We start from the raw sequence: 23,088 nt of genomic DNA, 5'->3' as shown, positions 1-23,088 counted from the left end.
CTGAAGGGTCCTGGGTTCAGTTCTGGTCTAGGGCACATGCCCAGGTTGCGGGCTCTATCCCCAGTAGGGGGCATGCAGGAGGCAGCTGAATAATGATTCTCTCTCATCATTTATGTTTTTCTCTCTCCCTCTCTTTCCCTTCCTTTCTGAAATAAATAAAAATGCATATTAAAAATAATGCAGTAATAGTATTTGGTTTCTTTAGCTCTTTCTTATATTAGAAAAAAAGGTATAGAATATATAGTAATATAATTAATGATGATGTAGTAATTCATGAATCTATTTTTTATATTTTACCATGTCTCCTCTCTTAAACTTTTTGTTATACATCCTTTTACTCTTCTTTCAGTAGTTTCTCTAGATTAAGATACTAATGCCTGAGTTATTGTATCTAAAAAACACTTTTACTTTTACCAATTACCCTATATTCTTAAATCATTAAATTTTTTTTTGTTTGTTAATCCTCATCCAAGGATATTTTTCCATTGATTTTTAGGGAGAGTGGAAGAGAGGGAAAGACAGAGAGAAACATTAAAGTGAGAAAAACACATATCGAAATGTGGTTGCCTCCTACATGAGCCCTGACCAGGGCTGGGGCTGGGGAAGAGCCTACAACCAAGGTATGTGCCCTTGACTGGAACTGAACCCGGGACTCTTTGGTCTGAAGCCTGACACTCTATCCACTGAGCTAAGCCGGCTACGGCGATCATTTAACTTTTTTATTCCAGTTGCCTTTTCTACCTATCATTTTTTTAATGTATCATAATCCTGCTTACTTTTAAACCCCAATGAGAGATTACTATTATTTTTAATAAAGTCAATATTATTTTATATCCTATATAATAAAAGCCTAGTTCTCGTCACGCCATCACGCGATGCCTTCATGTGACATCATCACAAGATGGCTACCACAAGATGGTTGCCACAAGATGGCCAGCAGTGAAGGGCAGTTGGGGGCCAACAGTCCTGAAGGGGAGGGCAATTGGGAGTGATTGGGCCAGCAGGGGAGGGCAGTTGGAGGCAATTAGGCTGGCAGGGGAGGGCAGTTGGGGGCGAGATCAGGTCAGTAGGGGAGGGCAGTTGGGGGTGATCAGGCAGGAATTGGGGGTGATCGGGCCAGCAGGGGAGGGCAGTTGGGAGCAGTTAGGCATCAATCAGGCTGACAGGGGAGCAGTTAGGAGGCGATTAGGCTGGCAGGGAGAAGCGGTTAGGTGCAATCAGGCAGACAGGCAGGTGAGTGGTTAGGAGCCAGCAGTCCTGGATTGTGAGAGAGATGTCCGACTGCCGGTTTACGCCCAATCCCACAGGTGGGCCTAAACCGGCAGTTGAACATACCCCAAGGGGTACAAGATTGGAGAAGGTGCAGGCTGGGCTGAGGGACAACCCCTCCCCCCACCCCCGTGTGCATGAATTTTGTGCACCGGGCCTCTAGTTTGCTGGAACAAATTTTAGGGCATCTTTAAAAAAAAAATGACCTTAATTCTTTAAAATTATCATTTCATTGTCCTGGCTTTCTTCATTTCTATTGACAAGTAGCAATCAATCTTATTGGTCTTTCTTTAATGGTAACATCTTTTTTTTCTTGATACTTTGAAAGTTTTATTTTAGTCTTAATTAGTCTTTTAAAATATATTTAGGTGTGATTTTTTCTTTAATCATGTTTAAATTACATAAAGTATATTCAGTAATTCTGTATTGTCAATTTTAAAATTTTAAGTTTACTTAGCTCCTTGGTCGCTCTGTGTGGCATCAAAATTTGGCAGATGATTTTACAGGAAAGGATTATGTTTTGATGCATTTCAATGTATAATATTTTTATTCCATGCCTGTATGACTCCAAAAGTCCTGCTTGTTTCTAGGCTTCCAAATAGTGGCTTCCTCCCTGGGGCAAACATGGATATTTGTATTCTTTCTTTTTTCTGCCACAAAACAGTGCCTGCATATCACCTGCTAAATTTCTTTACAGTTTTCAACTCCGAATTGTTATTTTCTCTGGAGTCCCACCTCTCCATGGGTCATTTTCTTTTGTTATACAAGAAGACAAAAATGTTCACTCTGCTTGTCAGTGGCTTGGTTCTTGGACCTGTTTTAATGAATCCAGACTGCCATGGCAGTCACAATCTTTATGTTATACTTGTGTGGGAAAATGAAAATGGGATACCTACACCTATCTTTCTCTTTATAGAGCCTTTTAAACATATTCTTATCATTTATAAATAATATACTTTAATCTTGGATGTACATCTAATCTGTTAAATTGATTTCATATTAGTTCAGTTTTTATTGACCATTTGCTACTTTCTAGATATTCTTCTAAGTGCTTGAGATGCATTAGTAAACAAAATGAATCTGAATCTCTGAGTTCATATGGTTAGTAGATGATTCTAATAATGATATCCTATCTAATAATAGAGTAACATGTAAATTACCATCACTCCGCTATGCCCACGATTGGGCGGCGGGAGGCTGAGGCGTGGGACTCGGGGTGGCCTATCCGGCCATTGAGAGGCGCGGATCCGCTGCCACTGAGGGGGGCTACCCTGCTGTTGAGAGGCGCAGGGGGCAGGATTCCCGCCCCCCGTGCCTCTCAACGGCCAGATCCGAGGCCCCTGAGGGGGCCTGCCTTGAACACCCAGCTGCACCTCTCAACAGCAGGGTAGCCCCCCTCAGCTGCTGCGGACCATCAAAAGCGTGGGAGCTGGGTGCCTGTCTGCCGAGTCGGAGGCTTCTGAAAGGCCTGGTGCCAGAGCAGACAGGCACCCAGCTCCACCGCGAAAAGCGAAAGCGTGTAGAGGACCCTACATGTGCATGATTCAATCATGCACAGGACCTCTAGTAATAAATAAGCAGATAGGAAGAGTGTTAAAATGTTTAAGCAAAACTATAGAGAAAATTAAAAATATCTTTTGGAAATCTAGTGCTTGATAATTGGGAAACTTGCATTTTTTTTAATAAACGTATTAATATAAGCCTCACTGAGAAGATATATAAGGAAAGACTTGAAGTAAATAAGACAACGAGCCATGCTGAAGAACATACCAGGGATAACTTGTATAAATACCATATTTTCCGGCGTATAAGACAACTGGGTGTATAGAAGATTTTCCTGGGTTAAAAAGTCGTCTTATAAACCGGGAAATATGGTACCCTGAGACAAAAGCTTGCCTGTTGTATTAAAAACAAAAATGCTAGAAGGACAGTGTGACAGTAAAGTGTAAAGTGTGTGAGGGGAGGAATGGCAAATAGGATCTTTGAGTAAAATGAGAACAAAATCAGAGAATCTCTCTCTCTCTCTCTCTCTCTTGTTAAGCTACCTATTTATAATAAATAAATTATATATATATAAAGGCCTAAGCGATCATTATGACCAAATGACCAGAATGACCAGAATGACTGGTAGACCAGTTGCTATGATGCGCCTGACCACCAGGGGGCAGACGCTCAAGCCAAGAGCTTCCCCCTGGTGTCAGTGCACTCCCACAGCCAACCTCCCGCAGCTGGCCAACCACCTGTAGTCCCACCCCCGATCCCTTCCCCTGCTGGCAGGCCCCAATTGGCCTACCTCCCTGACGCCGTGGTGGCACAGAAGTGAGGGAATGAGGAGGGGTAGGCGGGGAACCTCATGGTGGTGGGGCACTGACAGAGGCATCAGCATCCAGTATCTGTTCCTTCTGTGCCTGGCCCGGAGACTGTCGCCTTCTCTCCCGACCCCGCCAGGGCCTTTGGGCCCCAGGTTGGGATAAGGAGCTGGGGGTGGATGGCAGTGGACTCAGCCCCATTCCCGGGGGACTGAGGGCTGGTTCCCTCCTTGGGGCCGGTGACCAACCTGCCACGTTCCCTCCCCATCCCACCCCCCTGCCTATAGGCCCAGATTGGCCAGCCCTGATTGGCCTGGCCCCTATTGGCCCTGATCACCAGCCAGGCCTAGGGACCCCACCTGTGCACAAATTCGTGCACTGGGCCTCTAGTAACAAAATTAATATATATTAAAAATAAAAGCTTAGGAAACAAATTTTTCATTAAACACTCTCTCTATTTTGCAGAGCTTTCTTGCCTCCTAGTTTTAGAGTTTATGGTTATAATGGCACAGGATATATGAAGCCTTTTGAACAGCAGATTCAGGTATGAATTTTAGTGTCTGTTTTACCTTTATTAGGTGATTTTCTAGATCACCTTTCTTAGTGTCCACTTGTTGCTGGAGTACAAAGAGTTGAAGTTATGTTTGTTTTGGTATGAATTTAACCATTTATTTTTTTATGTGTATATTCAGTAAACCTTATTAAACAGATGATTATCCAAACCAAAAATGATTCTGATGTTTTTAAGCTATTATTTAATGATGATATACATATGTGCTTGTGTGGCCAACGGGTTGACTATGTTGTTACGTACTTTAAATGAAAAAGCATGACTTATGTTAGGAAAGCTAAATCAGGGAAGAAAAGGAGAATTCAAATATTTTCTGAAGTATTTTCTGGGACCTAGTGAATACATATGGAATTGCAAGCACATTTAGGAATGTATTAAATTTTCATTGTATAATGTCTATAGTTCTTTAAATATATTTTTATTGATTTCAGAGAGGAAGGGAGAAGGAGAGATAGATAAAAACATCAAAGATGAGAGAGAATCATTGATCTGCTGCCTCCTGCATGCCCTACACTGGGGTTCCAGTCTGCAACCTTGGCATGTGTCCTGACAAATTCAATGCTCAACCACTGTGCCATGCTAGCCAGGCATGTCAATAGTTTATTGAAAGAATAATAGAGAAGTGTTCATAGAATTGCATGAATTACCCATGCCTGAAATGCCATTTTTCTTTTTACCTTTGCCCTGTCCTATCAATTCCTGTTGTTTTTTTCCATTTGCATTACTGGTTTCTATGTGGAGAATCTACTAATAATCTGAAATTAAAGCATTTTTATAGAGATGAAGATTTTAACAGAAAAAATAATAGATGTGAATAATTGCTTTACATTTTGCTGAACATACTGGGCAAATATATGTGAGTTATATATGGAATAGTCCGTACAGATGTTTAATAATACATAGTCATATATATATGAAGCCTTTTGAACAGGATATATGAAGCCTTTTGAACAGCAGATTCAGGTATGAATTTTAGTGTCTGTTTTACATATATATATATATATATATATATATATATATATATATACACACACATATATGTGTGTGTGTGTGTGTGTGTGTGTGTGTGTGTGTGTGTGTGGCATGTAAATGTGTGTGAGTATAAGAGAGGAGACAAAGAGATATACAACCACAATATTCCATGCCTAAATTTTGCATAATTTTGTTATACCTAACACCTAACTCTACTTCCTACCTCCCAGGAGGTAACTATGAAAGATAAATGCATAATCAAAAAGACAAAGCAAAGAATGCTTTATTAATGTCCTGAATGTAGTAACTTGTTGAAGGCCTCGAACGTAACCAGTATAGTCATGTGCTATGTAATGATGTTTCGGTCAACAACTGACCACCTACACTATGGTGGTTCCATAAGCTTATAATGGAGCTGAAAAATTCCTAACACCTAGTGACACCATAGCCATCATAATGTTGTAGACAATGCATTACTCATGTGTTTGTGGTGATGCTCGTGTAAACAAACCTATTGTGTAAATAAACCTAGTTGTATAAAAGTATAGCACATACAATGATGCACAGTACATAATAATTGATAATGATCATAAATGACTATATTACTGATCTATGTGCTTACTTGCTATACTTTTTATTATTATTTTAGAGTGTACTCTTTCTACTTACTGAAAAAGTAAACTAACAGTTAACTGTAAAAGAGGATGTCATATTATCCTCACAGCAGCCTGCTATATCTCACTGAGCTTGGAGGTGGGGAAAGAGGGTCTGTTTTGGCTCAAATTAACACAGGCTTCCACTTTTCTTCCTGAATTTTCATAAGTTTCATTGAAGAGCTGTTTATTCATTTTCTCTTACGACAGTTGTCCTTTTGACCATTTCCAGAGCATTAAATGGTTGTTTATTTATACTTTTCATTTATTTTGCTAGGCAGCAGATTTGTGGCGCTCTTCATGTTGTCATACTGAAGTCAATTCCCCACATCTTCATTTTAAAGAATAATTTATCTTAATACATAATTTTAGGAGCCAGAGCTTTCATTCTATTTAAGCATTTTAATCTGGCTCTCTACCTATATATACCTACATCTATACATCTAAATCTACACATCTATATATCTATATCTATATCTATATCTATATCTATATCTATATCTATATCTATATCTATATCTAATCATCTATATCTATCTAAAGAAATATATAGTGAAATATATTAATATTTGCATTATTATTCCTGTGAATGTTATATGCTACTTTTCTTTAGTTTATTTTAAGATTTTTCTCTTTATTTTTGGTTTCCATCAGTTTATTATGATGTATTGAGTTGCTTATATCTTGTGGAAATGAACAAAAACCAAACAAATGAGAATAAGCAAAAGCTATTTATTCAGAACTTGCCATAGCAAGGGAGTCAGCCACCATCACTTATGTTCTCGCTGATACTGTTGTTACTGGATTCCCAATGTTTTTCCTTGAGTCTGACAGCACTGGCCCAAAGGAATACTGAGCAGGAGTTTGCATTTTAGAAAGAAAAAAGTAGTTTAATATTGAATTAGCTAGTTTGAAGATGGGGAGCTTATGCCTCTAAAAACTCAACTCATAAGTTATCTTGAGCCTGCCAGAGGTCTGACCATGTGACTATTAGGTAGCAGAAGATAGGAGCTACTACCTTCTGCTGCCTCTAGGGATGCCTTTTTTTCCTTTCCTTTTCTTTCTTTGTTTTTCTTTTTCTTTTATTAATTGCAAAATCATGGAATATTTTAGGATTAGCTCTTTTTCTGATTTTTCTCTTGACTATGAGCCACATTCACACATCTAATATTTTATTTGCTTCTTTTAAATTTGATTTCAGAGAGGAAGGGAGGGGAAGAGAGAGACAGAAACATCAATGATGAGAGAGAATCATTGATCAGATGCCTCCTGCATGTCCCACCGTGGGGATCAAATCAGCAACCTGGGCATATGCTTGGACCTTAAATCGAACAGTGACCTCCTGGTTCATAGGTTGATTTTCAACCACCAAGCTATGCCAGCAGGGCACAGCTAATATTTTAAAATCATACTGGCCATATCCAATGATACATTCTTGAGTTTGTGATTCTTGTGTCTAAAGAGCTTTCATTCTTATTCCGCCAGACAATGAGCTCTGCTGGTGCCATTTTCAAATCTACCCTCCTGTGTTCAGAAATAGCCAAAATGTCTTCTCATTTCTGGCTTTTCTGGCCTTAGTTTCTGCTAAGCTACTTGAGATCTCTTTCACATGTTCTCAGTTCAGATGTATATAAAGAACTTACACCTGAATCAATAGCACACATTTTGGGGCCTCACTCTGTGCCTCTTTCCTTTCCTGGATATGCACCTCCACTTCTAGGAACTTGAAACCATGGTCAGTAAGATTGGGTTCTTTGTTGGAACTTTAGCTACCTTGCATTGCCTTGCCTTGGGGGTGCCCTCAAGTGATATAAATTCAAACCAAATATCATGGTTTTCTTTCTAGTGTTGATTCCCTTCTCTCACTTTTTTCCTGCCTGCCTTTATTTTTCCAGAATTTATATTTGTAATTGGTGAGGGAGTTAATCTAAAGCAAGCTACTCTGCTTTTACACTCAAATAATTTTGAAAAGAAAAAATTTTCCTTTGGATTCATTTTATTTGGTTTTGCAAAATTAAGTCAATAGAATATGAAAAAATAAGATTTGGAAGATTATTACCTTGTTCCTAGTGACCAAGATTGTCATATTTAATTTATAACAAGAAAAATATGAAAATGTACTAATTCTTTTTGGACCTGTGGGAACATATTTGGATAATTGAGCCAAATGTTCATCTGATAATCCTTTAAATACATTTTAGAAACATAAGCATATGACACATATGCACAAATTAACATTTGGTTTAAATATTTGAAAATAGTACCTTTAACATGAGTTATTCTAATAGAAATAAATGTATTTTATCTTTTGTTTTTCAGAATTTTTGCTACTACCAAGGGAATATTGAAGGGTATCCAAATTCTATGGTGATCCTTAGCACATGTACTGGACTCAGGTTGGGATATATAATATTATAATGAGAAAATGGAGTATTATTTCAGAAATAACTTTAAAATTTTTTTAAATTATGTTCAGGGGTTCTAACGTGAGCCATGCCTTATTGTGGAAAACTGTCTCTGGAAAAGCATAATATGAAAATTCTTATAATCCCTCCTACCTTTATTCTTAATTAAGATATTTGATATATTTGTAGACCATGAAATATCAATAGGTACGCTAATACTGATTGCATTACTATTCAGTGCCACTCAGTAAGTTTGTGGATACTTAGGAATTTTTTCCCACTTTATCACTTAAAACTAAGACTGAAAATTATCTACATGCTATTAAATTAAAACTTGACTAAATGGCATTTTATGTACTTTTTAAAAATGTGTTTTGAAATTTGTAGGGGCTTACTACAGTTTGAAAATGTAAGTTATGGAATTGAGCCCTTGGAACCTTCAGTTGGTTTTGAACATGTGATTTATCAAGTAAATAATAAGAATACAGGTGCTTTCTTATATGCTGAGGAGGGTATTGAGCCAAGAGACTTGCCCTATAAAATACAAAGTGTACAGGTAAGTGATTATTTGAGTAACTGTATGGCTATTACTATTCATCAATAAAAACAATATTTTTCTGACAAATTACTTATATTAGTTAATATGATAGATAGATAGATAGATAGATAGATAGATAGATAGATAGATAGATGATAGATGTGCTAGATGTGCCAGAAACCTTGTGACTTATATGTAAGTCTTAAAACTAGTCATTCAAATTTACAGAACTATAAATTGTTATTTTTAACTGTTAGTGGCACTGCTTTTCCACCCTATGATCTAGACTTTCATTGTCTTCAGGTTCACTCCTTTCTCCATACCCATTATGTCAAAATTTTGATATAACAAATACAAATGACATTTACATTAATATTGAAGATATTTGCTGAGGAGAATCACTAGGGTCTTCTTCTAAGACAGCTGCCTCAGGGGCAGCCATCACATTTTCCTCAAGATGCAGGGTTAATTTCCTTATGCAAGGACTGAAAAGCTGCTTCTACTGGCAAAGAAGACTCCAGACTTTAGGAGTTCAGTAACCACAGATTCATCAGTCTTCCCATATGTCCCCATTCCAATTTTCAGGATCTCATTTTTTCCCAATTAATACCCTCACTTTAACAGTAGACACCATGTGATGTTGGAAATTCAATTTGTGCTGTAACTAATCTACTCATAGAATGAGATTCTGAGTTTGATTTTCAACCCTCTCTGATATGCAGCTATAGTTGATAAGTTTTTTTTTTAAGGTTGATCATTTTCCAGAACCAACATGTATGTGTGTGTGTGTGTGTGTGTGTGTGTGCATGTATGTGTGCATATATGTATGCATGTGGCAAGGTCAAGTGACAGATAAATTAACCATCTCACAAGGGCTACAAAATTTATTTGTATATTTCTTTCACAAGTTTTAGTGTTTTTGCCTTTGTAATAACAATATTGGGAAACTTGCATTTTGTGAACCACACCTTTTTTACTATTATAGCTTTGAAGCAATTTTTGGAATCAGTAAGTGTGCATTCTTCTTTTTAGTTATTGTCCTGGCTATTTTTGTTACTATGAAATTCCAAATGAATTTTAAAATTTATTTCAATTTCCTCAAAATGCCACCTGGGATTGTATTGACTCTGTAGATTACTCTGAGAAATATTGCCATTGAATAATATTAATTATTTCTATCTATTAATATTGAATAGCTTTTTGTTTTTTAGATTTTCTTTAATATTTTTCTGCATTGTTTTGCATCGTTCAGTCTTCAAGTAAACTTATTTTGTTAAATTTATTTTTAAAAGTTTTATTATTTGAATGCTATTGCACATTTAATTTTTATTTCAAATTTGTATTTCTCATTATTAGTGTTATGAAATTATTGACTTTGTGTACTGATTTTGTCTTCTAGAAATTTGTTGAAATTATTAGCTTTTTAATTGGACTCTGATTTTCTATTTATAAAGTCATGTCAACTTGACTAAAGATAGTTTATGTTCTCCCTTTTTAATTAAGATAACTTTCATTTTTTTAATAGCCTAATTGTTCTGGTTAGCACCTCCAGTATAATGTTAAATAGGTGAAAAGAGATATTTCTGTCTTGCCCCAATCTTAGGAGGAAAGGATTCAGCCCGTTACCATCTATATATATAAAAGCCTAAGCGGCCCTTATGACCGAAGGCCCAGTTGACCAGTCGCTATGATGCACACTGAGCACCAGGGGGCACAATGCAGAAGCTGCCCTCTGGTGGTCAGTGTGCTTCCACAGCCAACCTCCTGTGGCAGGCCAACCTCCCACAGTCCCTCTGCCCCCCGCCCCTGTTGGTCAGCCACCCTCCCGCAATTCTCCCCCCACCCCCACCCCCCCCCGCGATCGCTGACCTAGCTGAGGGACCCCATCCATGCACAAATTCATGTACTGGGCCTCTAGTCTTTACGTAATACTTAGCTAAGGATTTTTTTTCCTTATATAATCACATTCTCTTACTATATAAAATGGCTTTTGAGGTTGTTTGGACCTGCTCACCCTTCAACAGACACATTTCCTGGCATTCTTTTATGTACCCTTGTCTTAAATATATTTGGCTAAAATAGACTGTATCTTTTCCCTATAGGTTTATTGTTCATTAAATGAATGAATATATTATTAACTAAGTATAATCAATCCCAATCTCAAAGAGAAAATGAACAAGGATTACTTCAGGGAATGTTAGACAACTAACACATGTTGGTTAAAACAAAGAAATGGTTTTGGATCCTTCAATCCTTTAGTACATTGTTTATCTCAATTAATTTGTATTTATTTTTATCTTCCAGTAAAGTGGTATTATTTCCTTATTTAGGGACTTGAATGAAAAGATTGAGTCTTATAAGCAAACTATCATGCAATATTTTGTGCTTAATTTTTAATAGAAATGATAAAAAAAAAACAAAAAACAGTTAGACCATAGGGGATTTCATCTGCATTTGTTAAAACAAAACCCTGAAATCTCCAAGGTTAGGCCAAGAAATAGTGGGCAAAAATAAGTGCTCAATCAGCCCTAATTTTGTCTTACTGATCATTCTCAACTTTTCTTTTTTTCTTTAAATTACTGTAATCACGATTTTTCTGATCTCTACTAAATCCCATAGTTCTTATTCTCCAATGCTAAATTTAATATGTTAAAGAAAATAGTTTTACTAATATGGGATGGTTTTAAACTTTAATGTGAAGTGGAAAATCTGTATACATTAAAATAAATATAATAAAAGTTTCCTCAATTTCTGAAATTTTATCCTCCTTTTCTGCTTCTAGAGATCTGTCCAGTGATTGAAGTTATGCTATTCTAGTAACAAGATATTTTGAGTTATTGACACTATAGTCTTAAAGAGTTCACAAAGCTGTCTTACAAGTTTTCCCTAGTGCATTCCTCCTAGGTTATCTTCATGTAACAATAATCATGAAGATAATTATTTCTTTATCCCTGTATTTTGGCAGAGTCTAAGTCACATAAATAATAAGACAGAATTCATCAGGCTTTACATTTTTGCCTAACTTAACCACTATGATCTACGTGGATGACATCATACCCAGAAACTCATTTTGAGGTATCTATTTTTCAGTTTGAGAGTTGCTCATTTTGAATCTCTGCTGCTCACCTTTTTCTGCAGTGATTTAAAATATCATCCCTCTAAACACAGAAATGCTCCTTACACTTTCAGCATCATAGATAAAACCATACCACGTAGTAATGGATAATAGCATTATTTAAGCTAATAAAAAAATCACACCTTTTGTAATGGGAGTCAGTGGAAGGGTTTTGTATGCCTGTTTGTTTGTTTTTTCAGGAAAGCAAATAATATAGCTAGCTCAAAACCAATGAGAATATAGAAAATGGAATGTAAAGGAAAGTTACTTTCTGAGTAAATTAAATGGTTGATCAGCTGTGAAAGAGGTGACAAGGAAATATTCTGAAAATGATTCTTTGATACCTAGCTTTGGTTCTATTTATGTATATATGAATTTGGATTTTTCAACAATGAATTCATGACATAGTGACAAATACTAATATATTTAAGTAATTCTTTAACTCTCATGTGGATTTTTTTTCAGTCACCTACAGATTTCTCTAATTATATAGAAATGCATGTTGTAGTTGAAAAAAATTTGGTAAGTATATTATGATTTATTTGACTTATGTCAATTTATATTAGTAATTATTTGTTTCTTCAAATAATCTCTCTTCTTTTTCTGGGACTCCTATAATTTATACATTGTTTCTGCTTAATGATATTTCAGAAGTCTCTCTTTTTTTCTTCCTGATCCTTAAACTTTATAATTTAATAGAGGCCTGGTGCATAAAATTCGTGCACTGGGGGTGGGGAGTGTCCCTCAACCCAGCCTGCACCCTCTCTAATCTGGGGGATGTCCTCTCTAATCTGGGGGACATCCTTCTCACAATCCAGGACTACTGGCTCCCAAATGCTAGCCTGCCTGACTGCCTGATCAGCCCCTAACTACTTCTGCCTGCCAGCCCAATCACCCCTGCTGGCCGGGTCGCCCCCAACTGCCCTCCACTGCTAGCCCGATCGCCCCCAACTGCCCTCCCCTGCTGGCCTACTCACCCCTAACTGCCTACCCCTGCTGACCTGATTGCCCACAACTTCGCAACCCTGCTGGCCATCTTGTGGTGGCCATATTGTGACCACATGGGGGTGGCCATCTTGTGCGAGGGCATGATGGTCAATTTGCATATTACCTCTTTATTAGATAGGATACTTTCAATTATCCTCTCCTCAAGTTTGTTGATTCTCTGTCCTGCCTCTTCAAATCTGTTGTTGAATCTTTTCAGTGAATTTTCACCTCAATGGCTGCATTTTATAACTCCAGAATTTATTTGGTTTCTTTTTATAATTTCTATATTTTTGGTTAGATGTACTTTTATTTCTATGTAATTTTCCATATTTCCCTTAGTCTGTGTTTTCCTTTAGCCCTTTGAGCATACTTTTGACAGTTGTTTTAAAGACTTTGGTATGTCTGCATTTCCTCAAGGATTGTTTCTCCCAATTTATCTTGTTCCTTTGGGTCATGCTTTTTTATTTATTTGTTTCTTTCTTTCTTTGCCTCATGATATAAACAATGCATGTGTTTCTATGAAATGCATATCAAAACCTAATATAATGTGATGATTTTTGGAGGGCAGGGCCTTTGAGAGTGATTTGAGTCATCGAGGTGGAGCCCTTATCAAGGAGATTAAGGCCCTTATAAAAGAGATTCCAGAAAGTTCCTTCACCTTTCTGCCAAGAGAGCAAGATGGTCATTTATGAACCAGGAAGAGGATTTTCACCAGACACCAAATCTGCTGGAGACTCTATCTTAGATTATCAGCTTCCAGAACAGAGAGATTCATTTGTTGTTGTAAGCCCCTAGTCTATGATACTTTTAGTATAACACCTGACTGAGGAATCTTGTGATTTTGGTTGAAAATTCAGCATTTGAAAAAATAAACACCTCTTTCAGATTTTGCCAGATTGGTTTTATGCCAGGGCAGTCCTTTAATGATTAGTTAAGCTTGCTCTCAAGTTAGGGGTCAGGTGAGGTGGAAGTTTAGGATGTTCTTAGGTCTTTACTGAGCATATGTCTTGATGAGCTTTCTTATTTCACCATATACAGGGATGCTTTTGAATATCTCAATTTTCCAAAGAGTCATAAACACCCAAACTTCTCCTCAGTTCCTTTCATGGCCTGATGCATATCTTCACCTATAATCTCTTGCCTCAGGCATCTAACAGTCTTTCATCTTCCTGACACTTTCATAAGTAGTGGTTACTCCTTTTTGGTGCAAGTGATTTTCAAGAGTTTTCTGGACATTTTGACTAGTATGTTATGAGATTCTGTATTCTACTTATTTTTTATTTTATTTTAATTTTATTAGCACATCAGTATTGACCTAGTCATGTGGTTGTATTTAATGGCAAAAATTTTCAGAGCCTTCATGATGTTCTTTTAGTCTTGGTTCACTTGGTGCTTTTGTAGATGCCACTGCTACCTGACTGTGTTGCCTGCAGGAGTAGTAGCCTTCCTTGTCCTCCTGCTGCTTCTGCATAGGGGATTGTAGATGATGGGCCTGCATAGGTAGGAAGTGTTTTCCTGGCCTACTCAGTGCCAGTGGGATTCCTGTTTACATTCTCAATGCTGTTTGTGGGAGTGGAAGTTCCTTTTTAGGGTTATTCTGCTAATGTTTCTTTATGGGAGTAGGAGACATTGAACATCAGGGAGTGGAGTTGTTTTATATTATCAGAGCTACACTGATACTGCCAGCAGGAGCAATGGCTCTTTCTAGGTCCAGGCAACCCGTTGTTTCAAGTTGGGTCATGAGAAGACTCCATGCTATAGGGCACAGATTACTACTCTAGGCATCAGAATGTTAGTGGGGTTCTCACTTCATCCCTACCTGGGCTACTTTTTCCCAGTGGATGTGGTGTTAGGAATTGTTGGGCAGCTATGTTATTCCTCTGATCCTAGCATACCTGTACAGGTACCTTTGATTTCCACTCTTTGGGAAACTCCCATAATAATTTTTTTGGGGTATATTATTTCAGGGTTTATAGTTTTTCATAGCTTTGCTCAGCTGGGAGAAACTAGGAGACAACAGTCTACACCATTCTGTCTAAATTAGATGTCTTCACAATGTCAAAATTTAAATTATTGTTTTTTGGAAGTTTTTTTTTTTATTAGGAGGAGAAAAGATAGTGTTTTATATTTACCTTTGCAATTTTCATTGCCAGAGCTCTTGACTGTCTTTGTGTACATAAGAGTTATTATCTTCTGTCATCTCTTTTCAACCTCAAGGGATTTTTAAAAAATATATTTTAGCCGAAACCGGTTTGGCTCAGTGGATAGAGCGTCGGCCTGCAGACTGAAAGGTCCCAGGTTCGATTCCGGTCAAGGGCATGTACCTTGGTTGCGGGCACATCCCCAGTAGGGGGTGTGCAAGAGGCAGCTGGTCGATGTTTCTCTCTCATCGATGTTTCTAACTCTCTATCCCTCTCTCTTCCTCACTGTAATAAATCAATAAAATATATCTTCTAATCTAATAATAGACAAATATGCAAATTGACCGCACCTTCGCTACGCCCAAGCCACGCCCACCAGCCAAGCCACGCCCATCAGCCAATCAGGATGAATATGCAAATTATCAAAACAAAGATGGCGGCTAATTTGCATATTGCGACAGCGTAGAAAGAAGCCAAGAGCTGCAGAAGGGAGCAAAGCTGCAGAGAAGCAAGCAAGCGGGGGGGGGGGGGGGAGGAGAAGGGAGGAGCGGAGGCGGGGCCGGGGGAGAAGGAAGTTGAGCAGGCGGGGCCGGGGGAGAAGGGGCGGGGCCGGGGGAGAAGGGAGGAGCAGAGGCGGGGCCAGGGGAGAAGGGAGGAGCGGAGGCGGGGCCAGGGAAGAAGAAAGGAGAGCTGGCTGACAGAGAAGATAGAAAATCAGGGGGGCTGGCAGAGATCGCGGGGCGGGGGACAAGGGAGGAGAGCAGGCAGGGTGGGGTAGAGTGCAGCAGGAAACCCTATTGCAGGATTTTTCCTGCAACGGGAACGCTAGTTTAAAAATATATATATATATTTTATTGATTTTTTACAGAGAGGAAGGGAGAGGGATAGAGAGCTAAAAACATCGATGAGAGAGAAACATCGACCAGCTGCCTCCTGCACACCCCCCACTGGGGATGTGCCCGCAACCAATGTACATGCCCTTGACCGGAATCGAACCTGGGACCCTTCAGTCCGCAGACCGACGCTCCATCCACTGAGCCAAACCGGTTTCAGCTCAAGGGATTTTTTAATTATTATTTCTTATTTCTAGCAATGCAGCTCTGTTATTATTATTATTTTTTTAAACTTGGGAATGCCTTTCTGTTACCTTTACTTTTGAGGAAGAATTTTGCTGGATATAGAATTCTTGATTGAGAATATTTTCTTTTGGTACTTAAAATTTGTAACTCTACCTGTTCTCCATTGATTCTGATGAGAAGTCATCTCTTAATCTTGTTATGCATTATTTTTCTTCTTTATGTGATACATAATTTTTTCTTTTCACTTTAAAAATTTATTTTATTATTTTATTATGACCTTTGTCCAGTTAGTTAACTCTGATGTGTCTGTGTGAATGTCTGATTTCATCTTACTTGGTTTATTGAACCTATATAATGTGTAGATTAAATATGTTCATTAAATTTGTGGAGTTTTGGCCATTATTTACTAAAGGCTTTTGTTTTCTTTGTTTGCTTTTCTTTTTTTTTTTTTTTTTAAAGCAACTGCTTGCTCTTTTTAAAAATTATTATTATTTTTAATCTTCACTGAGGATATTTTTCCATTGATTTTTAGAGAGGGAAAGACAGAGAGAAACATTGATGTGAGAAAAACACATCAATTGGTTGCCTCTTGCACCCACCCTGGTCAGGGGCCTGGAGCAGCCTGCAGCCCAACTGATCAAGCCTGTGCCCTTGATCAGAATAGAATCCAGGACCCTTTCAGTCCACAGGCCAACACTCTGTCCACTGAGCCAAACTAGCTAGTACATTTTCTTTTGTTTTTTGCCTTTTTCAATCTCTGTTCCCTTCTAAGGCTCCTATTATATAAATTCTGTCTTATGTAATAATTTTTTTTTGTTTTTTCTTTTTGTTTTTTTGTGTGTGTGTTTTTTATGTTGGATAGTTTCTGTTGATATACCATCATGTTCAATTATTCTTTTTTCTGCTGGTAAACACCCCTTTTATGAAGTTTTTATTTTGGTTATTGTATTTTTCAACTCAAGAATGTCCATTTAGTTATTTTTATAATTTTATATTTTTTCTACTTTCTTCAGATTTATCTATAATAATAAAACCATAATATGTTAATTATACCCAAGGTCCTTCCTTCTGGACAAAGCTGCAGCAGGTAGGGGCCATGGCAGAGACAGCAGAGGCCCCCCGAGCCACAGCAGCAGCAGGCAGGGCCGGGGCCAAGGCCCTTGTACAAATTTTGTGCATTGGGCCTCTAGTTGATATATAATTGACACATAACCATGTAACTTCATCCATAGTAACATCAAGGAAAGCAGAGTATAGTATTAGATATCCGAGTTCAGTGTTTAATAAAGTGACACACCTTTGTAGACTTTCTAGTCTGTTTATCGATTTATGAAAAGGTTATAACTTTTTACTTCTCTAAGTTAAAACTGAAAATGCTATTTTCCTCATACTTGCTAACCATTGGTTTTATATTTTTTTTTAATTTTTCTAGTCAATGAGTATATAGTTTTATCACATTGGGATTTTCAATTTCTTTTAAAAAATTACATATAAGTAACATCAAACACTTTGAAGCTTTTACTTATAAATATCTCAAACCATCTTCGCCCAATCCTAAATGTTCTATGACTCCTAATTGACATTGAAATTTTAATAAGGATTGCATCAAATCTGTAGATTACTTTGTGTAGTAGAAACATTTTTAACAATTTTAAGTCTTGAGCATTGAATATATTTGCATTAATTTGTGTTTTTTTTTCAATTCTTATAGTTTTCAGTGTATACATCCTTCACCTCTATGCTTAAATTTATTCCTATATATTTTATTATTTTTGATGTCATTGTAAGTGGAATTATTTTCTTAATTTCTCTTTCTGATAGTTTCTATTAGTATATGAAACATAGTTTTATATATTTGTTTTTTATCCTGCAACATTACTGTCCTTGTTTACTAGTTCTAACAGGCTTTTTTATGATGAGTTTGGGGCTTTCTATAACATGGTATCTGCAAATAGTGACAGTTTTACTTCTTCCTTTGCCATTTGCATGTATTTTATTTACTTTTCTTCCTACTTTCTCTGCCTAAGATTTCAATGTTATATAAAAGTGGTGAGACTGGGCATTCTTGTCTTGTTCCTGATTATATTGGAAAAGTTTTCAACTTTTCATCATTGATTATGATCTTGGCCTTGGGTCTGTCATATATGGTTTTTATTATGTTGAGGCATGTTTCTTTTATACATATTTTGTTGAGTTTTTATTTTGAAAAGATGGTGAATTTTGTAAAATGTATCAATTGAGATAATTATGTGATACTTCCCTTTATTTTGTGGTCTGTCACATTAACTGGTTTGTGAATGTTGAACCATTTTTGCAACCATGGAATAAATCCCACTTGTACCTGGTGTAAGATCCTTTTAATGTGCTGTTGATCTCAGTGTACCAACGTTTTTTTTGAGGACTTTTGCATCTATGTTCATCAGAAATGTTGACCTGTAATCTTCTCTTTTTGTAGTGTTTTTGTCTGGTTTTTGGTGTCAGGGTAATGCTGGCCTTGTAAAATGACTTTGAAAGTGTCCCTCTCTTCTATTTTTGGAGTTTGTAAGGTGTTTTTGTACTTTTTATTATATCCTATTTCTCACACTGAATAAATATATTATTTCTATAATAATTTATATTTAAAAACAAAAAATAGTAGTTAAAACATTTCAAACTCACTATATGATAATTTAAACAACACAGCAATAATTAAATATTAAGCAATATATATTTAGATTTAAAATGTGTAATTATCTTTTTCAGTATAATCATATGGGTTCGGATATGGCTGTTGTCACTCAAAAAATTTTCCAATTAATTGGATTGACTAATGCTGTAAGTGTTTGCTCTTTAGAACTTTTGCATTTGCTTGTGATACTTAAAAAATTCCCATAGTTTCTTTTATGACACTGCCTGAATACATATCTTGTGTGAATAAGGAAAAGTATGTAACCATTTAAAATTTGTTTTCTAACTATTTAATAGAAATAATAATCATTGTAGAAACCTAATTAAGTTATTGTAAGGATTAAATTAAGTATAGCACTTGAGTTAGGGCTTGCTTAAGGACAGGCTTTTCAAACATTAATTACAACATATTTCATTAGTAGTATGTATTTTTTATATTATAAGATTCAAAACAGACTTATAGTTCAGTTGTTTAATATTTGTCATCAGAATAGTGTTTATTTTCACACCTAACTTCCAAATCTATTTAGACCATGATATTTGAATATATTTTCTTTATGTGTTCTATTTTAGATTTTTACTTCATTTAATATTACAATAATTCTGTCTTCACTGGAGCTTTGGATAGATGAAAATAAAATGCCAGTAACAGGAGATGTTAATGAATTATTACACAAATTTTTAAAATGGAAAAGATCTTATCTTGTTTTGCGTCCACATGATATGGCATTTTTACTTGTGTAAGCATATCTTGGCATTACTAAATCTTATATAAAAAACACACATTTGACCTAATTTCTGACAGTTCAAAGGTCTTTAGAGAAAGATATCTTGTGTCATTTTTCTTACGTACAACATCATGTGAATATTATTTTTCAAAACATGGGTTTTATAGAATTATTGATTTCACTGTATTTATTTATTTGTATCTAAAATTTACTCCTTCAAACTTGTTACCATATGCCTTCTTGCCTTCTTACCTTATAGTATAATGTCCCTAACTATACATAAAACATTGATAATATTTATCTGAAGAAATGTACCTGAATTCTAAAAATATAGTAATTTGGGCTTCTTTTTATGCTTTATTTCCATAAAATAAAATAATAAATAACAAGGAAATGGAAGCACAATTGTATGTTTAAACATCTCTAATATACCATATTCACACTATGCTTCCTTTTAAAAGAGTATAAGATGCTCTATTTAATAAGATTATTGTTTTTTATTAATGTCCAAACCTATATATATATATTTATATTAAATAAAATAATACATACAGGAGCCCCCCTCAAAAAATGTATACACACTTTAATAGTTGATAGCTCAATTTTGACAATGAAATATATTTTAATAAACACTGCCTTTATTATTATTCAAAGTGTGTATATACATTTTTTGGGACACCCTATATATTTTTAAATCATAATCTTTTATATTACTGTCTGCCCCTCAATTATGGCATAACTTTGCATGACTCTGGCAAGCTAATTCAAACTTAATAAAGGGAAACTTCAGTCTATAAGGTAACTCTTCCTATTATCAACTACATTGCCTTATTTTCTTAATTTTAAGATATTTTACTTAATTATCTTACTTTGATCTTTTATGAATATTTTCATTTTTAGTGAATACTACACAAAACTGAATCTTCATTTTTTAAAAATCTATCTGATAATACACTTTATAGTATTTGTTTTAAAATCTATTTTATTGTTTTCAAAAGAAACATTCACAGTCACTTCCTATGCTTTGTTACTTTAATGTTACATGGAACTATCTATGAGTATATTTTATAAATATTTAAATAGATATTTATATTTGGCAAATACAATATTAATTATGTTTAGTTTTACAAATGTATATGATTTTTTTTAATTTAAGTTACAGAGAAAAATCAGATTATGTTGGTGCAACCTTTCAAGGAAAGATGTGTGATAGACAATATGGAGGAGGCATTGCTCTGGTTGGTATAATGTTGGCTAAGATATATAAATAAAATGCTGTATAGATTATATATAGTTCAATATTTTTATTAATTTTTAGGTATTTAATATTTGCATAATGAACATAGTAATCTTTGTCCCTGCTGCTGAAAGAAATGTTTGAACTATAGCAAGTCCTCATTGAACTTCATACACATACAATTTTTGGCATTTCATCTTGAGTTCAAAATATCCATTTTAGAAAATTAATATAGTAGTCTATTTTAGGCTTAGAAGATTCTCATAAATTTGCATGTGTTCAGTATTTAATAAGTAATTACTTTTGATTTCAAGCTTAGATTTTGATCATTTTTCTTAATTATGTAGTTAACATAATTATAAACCAGGTTAAAATAAAACTTTGGGAACTATCAATTTCCTTAAAATGCTCTATGGGGCCCAGGTGAAGGATAACAGAATCTTACCCTGACCTCCCCATTAGACCAAAGTAAAGCAGGGGGAAAAGAACCTTTTGATATTATCCTTTGGTGCCATCCCTGACTAGAGAGCAAGGTGGAAAATGATGGAAAGTTGATTTAGAGAAGCAAACAGAATATACCAAAATGTATTCCTGGAAACCTATCTTGAAGTATATTCACAAAGGTGTTATTAGATATATTTGAAGACCTAGTGTGATGTGTGGATTTTTCTTAAACTTCATATGTTCTAGTATGGTCAAATGTTCTATACAAGCATCTTACATTTACAAAAAGAAAATGATAAAGGCATTTTGGTTTTGAAAATAGCCTTAGTATGGGAATAGCTTATAATAACATTGACAAATGCCAGTGCTCAGGAGCTGTCTGCATAATGAATCCAGAAGGAAAGTCAGCATTCTCATTATCAGTCATTATTACCATAATATAAATTAATTTAATGGGTGAATTTATGTTTTTTTATGAAACATCATGTAAAAACATTGATATAAAATATTATCTCTAAATAATCAAATTATAAATTAGCACAATCTGTTAATAATTTGACACTGTATATGTGCATATCTTTAAATCTTTTTGGTTAGTATAAATATGACTATAATTATTATTATATATAATTATATTACTGGAGCAGTTTTTATTTTATTTTCGTGCTATCAAATGAACTATATTTTTAATTTTTGGTAAAATTTCAGATTTCACTATTATGTTCTTTTCATATTGATAATGGTACCTGTAACAAATTGAGTCAACATGGATGGCACTTCTGTGGTTACATATTAGAAGCCGCTATTCCATTTTGTCATGTCACTATTTTTAATAATTGCATTATTCTCCCAGTAAATGAATTATCTTCTAAAATATTAGTGTGCACTTGTTTGTGTGTTTTTTTTTTTCAGCACCCCAAAACCTTAAGTCTGGAATCACTTGCAGTCATTATAGCTCAATTACTGAGCCTTAGCATGGGAATAGCTTATGATGACATTGACAAATGCCAATGTTCAGGAGCTGTCTGCATAATGAACCCAGAAGCAATGTAAGATGCTTTACTTGTATATGCTTTACACATATAGTTTATATGAAAATAAGTTTGGTGTATTTAAAGTCTAAGTTGTTGAAATAATTTTAAATGGTCGAATGTAAGCTGTGACACATGATTTCCAGATCAAAATGCATAATCCAAGTCCCAAATATCTATCTCAAAATTTCCCAATCTAATGTCACACTTGCTTTGTCATATATGATCTAACCCCTACATTTATCACTACGTTTACTTGCATGATTTTAGCATTTAAGCCTGAGCAGATAAGGCAAATACTGGCTTGTGATCACTGTACAAGAATGATTGATTAATATGGTCTTGTCTGCATAAATCTCCTTCATTCTGCCCTGGCTCAGACTGAAGTCTTGGCATCTATTGATTTCATAGATGCTGTTATTCAGCTTTTTCTTTGTTATCAAAGGAGGCCTTTTGCAGTATCATTTTTTATGCCTTAAAACAGAGAAGTTGCAATTACCATCATTATTCTTAGAATATAAGCTGAGATTTTATAAAATTAGGACCAAATAATCAGTGATTAGAGAATCCATTATCCAGTCAGTGACCAGAGCCAGCTTCTTCTCTCTCTGATGGACAATTTTGGAGGCATTTTCTGCTTTTCAGATATCTTACAGCAACAAACTTGATAACATCTCACTTTCCCCATTCCCTCACTCCTGCTTCCACAATCAGTTCCTAGAGGTACTTGCATTCAAATTTTTATCTCAGGCTCTAATTTGGGAGGAACCCATATAAGAGTAGTTATCCCAGAAGTGGCTATAGCAAACTATTATGAAATGATTGTTAAACTGGATTAATAAGTGATCTTATGGCAACAAGGATACTTTTGGCAGGTGATGATGTACTGACAGGGCATTGTCTTATTCTTTGGTTTGTATGTCCATTAAGGTCCAATAAAAA

The 23,088-nt window shown here is 35.6% G+C and overlaps 1 protein-coding gene across 1 annotated transcript in view; it reads left to right on the top strand.

Moving 5' to 3' along the window:
- The window catches only part of LOC307104495 (disintegrin and metalloproteinase domain-containing protein 2-like), a gene marked incomplete at both ends in the record, with an annotated part of 59,698 nt that overhangs the window by 5,698 nt on the left and 30,912 nt on the right, over positions 1 to 23,088 (top strand). The window contains 8 exons of the mRNA XM_079779381.1: positions 4,044 to 4,122; positions 8,094 to 8,170; positions 8,567 to 8,735; positions 12,298 to 12,354; positions 18,782 to 18,853; positions 19,280 to 19,446; positions 20,591 to 20,672; positions 22,028 to 22,164. Coding sequence (XP_079635507.1) covers positions 4,044 to 4,122; positions 8,094 to 8,170; positions 8,567 to 8,735; positions 12,298 to 12,354; positions 18,782 to 18,853; positions 19,280 to 19,446; positions 20,591 to 20,672; positions 22,028 to 22,164 — 840 coding nt within the window. The remainder of the gene's footprint in view (positions 1 to 4,043; positions 4,123 to 8,093; positions 8,171 to 8,566; positions 8,736 to 12,297; positions 12,355 to 18,781; positions 18,854 to 19,279; positions 19,447 to 20,590; positions 20,673 to 22,027; positions 22,165 to 23,088) is intronic.

The sequence above is a fragment of the Cnephaeus nilssonii genome (genome assembly GCF_951640355.1).
Source record: "Cnephaeus nilssonii genome assembly, chromosome: 8".
NCBI classification, from domain to species: domain Eukaryota; kingdom Metazoa; phylum Chordata; class Mammalia; order Chiroptera; family Vespertilionidae; genus Cnephaeus; species Cnephaeus nilssonii.
Note: the sequence above shows the minus strand (reverse complement) of the source record. Positions and strands in the feature narration are given on the sequence as shown.